The sequence below is a fragment of the Microcaecilia unicolor genome, chromosome 6 (assembly GCF_901765095.1).
Source record: "Microcaecilia unicolor chromosome 6, aMicUni1.1, whole genome shotgun sequence".
NCBI classification, from domain to species: Eukaryota; Metazoa; Chordata; class Amphibia; order Gymnophiona; family Siphonopidae; genus Microcaecilia; species Microcaecilia unicolor.
In genome coordinates this window covers 320,086,172-320,095,079 of record NC_044036.1, presented here as the reverse complement: position 1 = coordinate 320,095,079, position 8,908 = coordinate 320,086,172, and the positions used below count along the sequence as shown (strand labels likewise).

The 8,908-nt window shown below is 47.8% G+C and overlaps 1 protein-coding gene across 2 annotated transcripts in view; it reads right to left on the bottom strand.

Moving 5' to 3' along the window:
• Nucleotides 1–730: 730 nt before the first annotated feature.
• XYLT2 (xylosyltransferase 2) overlaps nucleotides 731–8,908 on the bottom strand; it is a 55,590-nt gene continuing 47,412 nt past the window's right edge. Inside the window, exons 9-10 of one of the 2 annotated variants that reach the window (XM_030208340.1) lie at nucleotides 5,235–5,568; nucleotides 731–2,580 (exon numbers count right to left, since the gene is read on the bottom strand). In XM_030208340.1, coding sequence (XP_030064200.1) covers nucleotides 2,258–2,580; nucleotides 5,235–5,568 — 657 coding nt within the window. In that variant the 3' untranslated portion in view covers nucleotides 731–2,257. The remainder of the gene's footprint in view (nucleotides 2,581–5,234; nucleotides 5,569–8,908) is intronic. The other variant, XM_030208339.1, reaches the window with a different exon arrangement.

Sequence of the window (8,908 nt, the reverse complement as noted above, 5' to 3'; positions counted from 1 at the left end):
TTCTATGTTTGTGCAGCGCTGCGTATGCCTTGTAGCGCTATAGAAATGCTAAATAGTAGTAGTAGTAGTAGGTGGTGGGGTTACATGAGCAAAAGAGATTGGGTGAAAGCTGTGGAGGGGATGATACACCGTTGCATTTTGCCACTATTTGACAAAGCATGCGGCAAAATACAACGGTGTGTGTTTTGGCCCTTTGAATGTTACGAAATATAAAATGTAGTCCCCAGTAGAACAAGGCACACATGCCATTTTCACCAAGCTAAATAAGCCATCCCAAATCATAATACAAAATGAGTAGTCTAATTGCACAGATTTTTCTCCTCCTGCCTAACCTCATCATTTTAAGTGTGTTATTGCATACGAGTGTTTCACTCCATTACTGTGTCTGTTTCCAACGTCAGACCTAAGGTAGATATGCACTTCAGTCACTACTGAGAACCATAGGAGCCAACTTTTCAGAATTATTAGGGGTTCTAAGCCCAATGGAAATAACCCCTCCCTGGACACATACAAGGAATTCTCTCAATATTGGGGGGGGGGGGGTGCTCAAGCACCTGCAGCACCCACAGAGCTGGCTCCTATGCTGAGAACGTAACAGCCATACTGGATCAGAGTGACCAAAGGTCCATCAAGCCCAGGCTCCTGTTTCCAACTGTAGCCAACCCAGATCACAAGAACCTGGCAGGATCCGAAAAAGATAGATTCCATGCTACTTACCCCAGGAATAAAAAGTGGATTTCGCCTAATGTGTCTTAACTTGTCCAAATTCTTAAAGCCAGCACTGCTAACTGCTTCCTCCGGCACTGAATTCCACAGCACAACTATGCATTAAGTGAAAATATATTTTATCCTGTTTATTTAAATGTACTACTTAGTAACTTCATGGCATGTTCCTTATAATCTTTGCATTTTTTGAAGACTCATGTTTACCTGTTCACTTCTATCAGGCTTTTTACAGACTTCTACCATAACGTCCCTCAGCTTAAGAGGTCTAACCGCTACCCATTCCTCAGTTACTCTATCTCCTTAATCATTTTGGTTGCTCTTCTCTGCATCTTGTCTAATTCCACTACCTCTTTTTTGTACGGTACATGAGAGGACCACGCCAAGTAAACATAGTGAAATGTTCTAGATATGATATATATTATTTCAAGACAGTGCAAAAAAAAAGGTCTTTTTTTTAACCAAATTGAGGAGCTGCCCTTGCAAATGTGGGTTACACCAGAGCACAGATGACATCAGACATGCAAAGCGAGGTGTAGAGATGACAGGACCTAAGGGCTAGATGAAATCTGACATGACGAAAAATGGGTGGGGGAAGGTTGGGCTGTGATTTAAACGTTTAACTGGGTCGGATGTTCCCAGCGGTCTTGGGACGAAGGGGGTATTTCTGGCTTCACCGTCACAGATAAAATACAAGCAGGCTAATATATGGCACACTTCACAGCCGTTGTTCAAACGGTAGCAGTGGTGCTGTACTGGCACAGAGACTGTCTTGTTCCCTCCGATGAGTTTGTAGTGCAAAGAGACAGTGTACTTCCTTTTCAAATACTAGTGCCCTCACTTTCTCTAATACTGTTAATGTAACTCTCCCTTTTAGGGCACAGAGAATCTTTCATTACACATGGCATCATTGTCAAAAAGATACACAACAGTCAATTTGACGTGTATTTAGCCCCGCCCCCCTCTCCCCAACCACAGATACCGTCTTAACTATTGCACTTAGTCTGAAGACTTAAAACAGTAGTGGCTTGAATTACGAGAACACGCTGCAGTCCGTGGCTATATAGCACACAGGATCCCATCTCTCCCGCCCGCCTTTGGCATCATCCGCTTACGGCATTCTGTAGGTTCCACTTCCTGTGGAAGAGTCCAGAATGTGGAAGATCAGGGGTTTGACCCTCTCTAATGTCCGTTGTCCGTCATACACACGGCTAGCACTGCCAGTGCATTGCTTAAATACACAGCTCCTTCTAGTCATGACTGACTCCACAACGAACCAATTACAGGCACTTTTGCACCGTTCTCAGCTAATCAGCATCCACTTCAGTAAAAGTGGGCAGGATTCACCTCCTGGGAACCTTTTGTCCCTCATCTCTGCTCCTTGCTATGGATGTAAATCCACAAGTGAAATGCTGGCAGTTTCTGCTCCTGTTCCAGTCAATAAAGTGCAAGTTTACAGGACTCTGTCAGAAGTTTCTTGTCTCTTCAAGAGTGAGGGTACCTCGCTGCTGCACACAGGTGTTCTGGCACTCTGCTACCTGAGCCGTCCACTGGGATTAACGGCTCCCAGCTCTGACTTAGGGTCAGGAGACAGAGAGCTCCAGTTTGTTTGACTGCAGATTGGCAGCAAAGAACAGGATGAAGGAGCAGTACCACATACATTGGAAATGGACCAGAAACTGCTCACGCTGCTGTCTGTCCAGCTCTCCAGGGCTTTGCCCAGCAGCTGCATGTTATGGAGGGCAGCCCTCTCTGCCTCCTCTCTCTGGGGTAGGTTTAGGATGCCCTCCAGACCTTGGAAGCTCTGCTCCATGTATTCATTGCGGGGAGGTCCGGCATGCAGCCAGCTGCCATCTCCTGCACAAAAGCAAAAAGACAGAGAGAATCAAGGGAGGGTTTGGCTTAGAGATTCTAATTCATTGTTATTTATACAACTCTGTCATGGGGAATGAAGGAATAGCCTAGTGGTTAGAGCACTGGGCTAGACATCCAGGGGTGCCCAAGTTCAAATCCCACCTCTGCTCCTTGTGATCTTGGGCAAGTCATCTCAGATACAAACTCAATTTGTGGGCCCTAGAGGCACAGGGAAATATCTAATGCACCTGAATGTAACTCACTTTGAGCTACTACTCCAAAACGTATAAGTTGATTCCAAATAAATAAAATGGAAAGTTGCTTATTTCCAAACTCTTACCTGAAATCTAACAGGCTTAGATGATTGGAGCTCATATAATAGCTTGTATATTTTAGTGTACCAAAATGGTTTTAAAATTTAAGATAGACTAAAAATAAAGTATAAAATAATGTTATATATTTTGTCGTTTAATTCTTGTTCATTATTGTTTTGTTAGGTTGTATTTTATTAGTGTTGATCGCTCACTAAGAGCTTTGTAAGGTTTAAAGGCAAGTGAGAAACAAACAGATTGACAGATTGGAGAGAACTGGGTGTTCAGTGAATCTCTCGCTGTGAGAGTGCAGCAGCTGTTATGGCGACTTGACCATTAATAATCCACACAGATTAACGGAGGTTCGGAATCCTCCTAAAGGCCTAATTGTAAGTGTGAAATTTTTCATCTCTTCCAAATATGAGCTCAAGGGGAGTTACATATTCAAGTACAGTTGGAATTTCCCTGCTCCAAATGACTCATGATCTAAGTGGAGGGTGGAGAGAGTGAATGGGAGAAGCGCGATTTGAACCTTAAACTTTCCTTGTTCTGTGCCTGCTGCACTAGGCTACAATGAATGCTGAACTACTTCCTGCACATTTTGTTAAATTACTTTAAGCAACGTATTGAACTGTCAGAAAATATATAAGAAATATATGCATCTGTCAAAGTATTACAAGCCCAATTTTATAAGGGATGTGGAAATGGGAATTGAGATGTGCGGACCTGGATGTGCACAACTTCCTCTGTATTTTACAAAGGTTCTGTCAAACGCAGAGTCTCTTGTAACACATGCAAGATTTTAAAAATCTGCATGTGGGAGAAAAATGTGCTACCTCGAGCAGGTTTTCAAAATCACTGCTCCCGTTCATCAAGTACATCCCCCTATCCCCTCCCGTCAGCTGCACAGTTTCCCCCCCCCCCCCCCCCTTTCTTCCTTGGTATCAGATCTTCCCATAAACACTCCGACATCCAACCCTCCCTCCCAACAACCAATACACCCCCAAAACTAATGCCCTTCTCTCAAAAATCTCCCTCCCACATCCAATCCTCAGCCTTACCTATGGTGGGAGCCACTCCTATGGTGGGATCAGGAGTGACTCCCACTCTCTAGCTCCATTGGTTCAGAGTTCCAAGATGACACTCGTGACCCTAAGAGGTAATCTCCTAGTAGGAGATTACTGCTAGGGATCATGGGCACCATTTTGGAACCCAGAACCAAATGAGAACAGGACTTAGTGGGGATCAATCCTGCTCCCACTAAACACTAGGGACCCTGGAATGGCCAAGAATGGGGTCAATCAGAAGGTATTAATTTTCAGGGGGAGGCTGTCAAGGAGGTGCTAATAATTTTCCCTTGGGGGCATTGTTTGAGGGGTTTTAGTTGTTGCAAGAGGGTATTGGGGTGGGGGTGGGGGGGGAGTGGCCTTTGAGGCAGGCCACTTTTGATTACCTTGGGGAAGGAGTTAAACGCTGATGTCCAAACCTTTTGCTAGTGACGTGTATGGAGAATACTTGTCGCTGTCATAGGCCCACCCAAACCATTCCCCTCTTGCCATTTAGATGTGGTGTTAATCCCCACCTTCACACATGTATGACTATCTACATGTGTAAGAGCTACTGTTTACCTTCTAAAATAAGGACCTATATTTCTTACAAGTATTTGTTTCTTGTTCCTCAAACTTTGTCACCCCCCACCCCCCCTCAATTTGTTTTTTTAAATTGAACATAGGAATTTGACCAGATTGATGGCTCAGTGGCAATAGGCCACACAGGAAGCCCAGGCTAAACTCCAAACCCAAGTCCTGCTCCTCAACCAACTATGACTAAGGACGCTGAGGCCGCAATTTCCACATCTCTTTAGGGGCTGAAAGATTGGGGGGGGGGGGGGAATTCAAGAGAAAACCTTAGCCTTTGCTGCTCAGCCAGAGGATACTTTGTGATGGTTACATGGGAGGTGAAATAAATTATATACAAGAAACTCAGCTACACATAAACCACTGTTATAGCAGGGGCTGGTTGACACTGGGGTAGAGTCTAAAAAAGCACAAGGAAACCGCTGGGCCAATAAATAAAAAGGAAGAATGTTTATTGGAAATTGATTTAAGTTGTTCCCCCCCCCCCCCAACAGTACACTGCTCCAAAATACGACTTTCTCCAGTACCAAGGAGGGGGAAGGGGAAAATATCAATATACATCCACAACCAGTGTTCCCTAACCCAGAAACTCAGGGAATGCTGGAGGAATCAGAACAGAGGAAAGGTTCCCAATTCAGCCCCACAAAGATACCTACTCTCAACCCCAACCACCAGGCCCAACCCACAGCATCCCTTCCCTTCCTTTTACCTTTCCTAAGTGGCTTCTTCTCATTAAAGTTTAGAGGTACCACAAGGAATCGGGTCTCTCCCAGGGGCTCCCAGAATTGCAGAACTCGAACTGTCCAGGTCCCAGGACGCAGGGGTCGATTCAGAGGTGGCTTATACTGTGTGAACTCTGCTTCAGAGTCCACACTGATGTCATAGGATGTGGCAATGACATACGTGGGATCGATCCACACCACAGTAACTGTCAGGTTAGGACCTCGGGCCCATTTTTGCATTGCGAGTGGCTCATCAAAAGGACCAATGAGCCCACCAAAGTTCCGGAAAATTCTCTCTTTCGGATCCCATGCTGTGCCCACCTGTCAAAATAAATAAATAAAAATATAGATATATTAAAAAAAAAAAAATATATATATATATATATATATAACTGACTGCCAAGTTGATCAACTTCCTGCTTTCATGCTAAATCTCTGCTTAGACATGGAGATAGGTTGGAATGAAGGAGTAACGTTTATTGTGAAATGTTGGGAGCAGAAAAAATATTGGAAAATACAGGGCATCATGCCTAGCACTTTTATATAATGTGATATTACATCTTTCACTGCACTAGCATAGATGCGGTCTCCATATTTGTGCAACCACTCGCAGCCTGGCATTAACAAAATGTTGGTAAGGTAAAATTATGTATAATCATACCTGATAATTTTCTTTCCATTAATCATAGCTGATCAATCCATAGACTGGTGGGTTGTGTCCATCTACCAGCAGGTGGAGATAGAGAGCAAACTTTTGCCTCCCTATATGTGGTCATGTGCTGCCGGAAACTCCTCAGTATGTCGATATCAAAGCTCCATCCGCAGGACTCAGCACTTAGAGAATTACACCCACGAAGGGACACTCTGCCCAGCTCACCACCGCCGAAACGGGGGAGGGGAATTAACCCAGCTCATCCCCACACAAGTGGGGGAGGGGAATCCGTCCAGCTCATCCCCGCGGAGCGGGGGAGGGACACCACACCCGCCGATGCGGGGGGATCTGGCTTATCCTGCAACCGCAACCGCGGGAGGAGCTGACTGACCCTAACACCGCCGAAGCGGGAGGGGTACAAAGCTGCCCTACAGCCGCACGAAGCGGGAGGGAGTGCCGGCAGAATTTATGTCTCAATCCAGCCCCGTAAAACGGGGGGGAGAGGAATGCAGCAGCTCACTGTAACACAAACTCGTCTCAACTCTTGAAGAATCCAAGTGAAAAACTTGAACACGAAGTCTTTCTGAAGTAACTGAAGACTAAACTTGCACCTGAAATGCAATCAGAATAAAAACAGTACAGATATCTGGGAGGGGCTATGGATTGATCAGCTATGATTAATGGAAAGAAAATTATCAGGTATGATTATACATAATTTTACCTTCCATATCATCAAGCTGATCAATCCATAGACTGGTGGGATGTACCGAAGCAGTACTCACCCAGGGCGGGACATTGAAATCCCTGACCTCAACACTGAAGCTCCAAACCGGGCCTCCGCCCGTGCAGCCACCGTCAAACGGCAATGCTTGGAGAATGTATGAGCCGAAGCCCAAGTTGCCGCCTTGCATATCTCTTCCAAGGAGACGGATCCGACCTCTGCTATCGAGGCCGCCTGAGCTCTCGTGGAGTGAGCCTTCAGCTGGATAGGCGGCACCTTCCCTGCAGCCACATAAGCCGCTGCAATGGCTTCCTTGACCCATCTTGCCACTGTAGGCTTAGCAGCCTGCAGACCCTTACGAGGACCTGCAAACAGGACAAACAGATGATCCGATTTCCGGAAATCATTGGTCACTTCCAAGTATCTGATGATGACTCGCCTCACATCCAGATATTTAAGAGCAGAGTACTCCTCTGGGTAGTCCTCCCTACGAAAGACAGAGCTGCTGATTCACATGGAAGCGAGAAACAATCTTGGGCAGGAAGGAAGGCACTGTGCGAATAGTCACTCCTGCCTCAGTGAACTGCAGAAAAAACTCTCGACATGAGAGCGCCTGGAGCTCGGAAACTCTTCTGGCTGAAGTGATAGCCACCAAAAAGACTGCTTTCAACGTCAGGTCTTTCAGAGATGCCCTCGACAAGGGTTCAAAAGGCGGCTTCTGCAATGCTCTTAGCACCAGGTTGAGATTCCACGCAGGCACCACTGAGTGCAGAGGAGGGTGCAGGTGATTAACTCCCTTGAGAAAACGCACCCCATCTGGCTGCGAAGCCAGGTAAGCACCCTTCAGGCGGCCCCTGAAGCAAGCCAGAGCCGCTACCTGGACTTTAAGGGAACTGAGCGACAGGCCTTTCTCCAGACCTTCTTGCAGGAACGCCAACACTGAAGAAATTGGAGCAGTGAAGGGAGAAAGTGAGCCTGCTTCACACCACGCTGCAAAGATACGCCAAACCCTGGCGTAAGCAGTAGAAGTAGAGCGCTTCCTCGCTCTTAACATAGTGGCGATGACCTTGTCTGAGAAGCCCTTCTTCCTCAGACGCTGCCGCTCAATAGCCAGGCCATAAGACCAAAGGGGAGGGATCCTCCATCACCACGGGACCCTGATGTAACAGGCCCTGCTCCACTGACAGCCGCAGAGGATCGTCGACTGAGAGCCTGATCAAGTCCGCATACCAGGGACGTCTGGGCCAATCCGGACCCACCAGGATTACCCTGCCGGGATGCTTTGCCACCCGGTCTAGCACCCTGCCCAACATGGGCCAGGGCGGGAACACATAGAGGAGCTCTTGTGTCGGCCACTGTTGGAGAAGAGCATCTACTCCCAGGGATCGAGGGTCCCGTCCTCTGCTGAAAAAGCGCAGCACTTGGCAATTGGCCGATGACGCCATCAGATCTAGGCTCGGCTGGCCCCAGCGCTTCGTGATGTCCAAGAACGCCTGAGCAGATAGTTGCCACTCTCCGGGCTCCAAGGTATGGCGACTGAGAAAGTCCGCCTTGACATTCATGACTCCGGCAATGTGGGCCGCTGAAAGCTGCTCCAGGTTCGCTTCCGCCCACTGGCAAAGATTCATAGCCTTCTTGGCTAGAGGGGCGCTCTTGGTACCTCCCTGGCGGTTGACATAGGCCACAGCCGTGGCATTGTCCGACAGGACCCGTACAGGCTTCAACACCAGTACCGGGATGAACTCCAAAAGCGCCAACCGAATGGCTCTGAGTTCCAGGAGGTTGATAGACCACTTTGCCTCTGCAGGAGACCAGAGCCCCTGCGCTGTCCTTCCCAAGCAGTGGGCTCCCCAGCCCGACAAAGAGGCGTCCGTCGTGACGACAATCCACTCTGGGGTCACCAGAGGCATTCCCGCAGACAACTTGTCTGTCTGCATCCACCAGCTCAGCGCCTTGCGCACTGCTGGGTCCAAGGGAAGGCGCACAGCATAATCCTCCGACATCGGAGTCCAGCGCCGCAGCAAAGAGTGTTGAAGTGGTCTCATATGAGCCCTGGCCCAGGGCACTACTTCCATCGTGGCCGTCATAGAGCCCAACAGCTGCACATAGTCCCAAGCCCGAAGAGGAGAGGCTACTAGGAACTGGTCCACTTGAGCCTGAAGTTTGACAATCCGATTGTCTGGCAGGAACACTCTGCCCACTTGGGTGTCGAATCGAACTCCCAGGTACTCCAGGGACTGAGTCGGGCGCAGCTGGCTCTTTTCCCAGTTGATGATCCATCCCAGGGA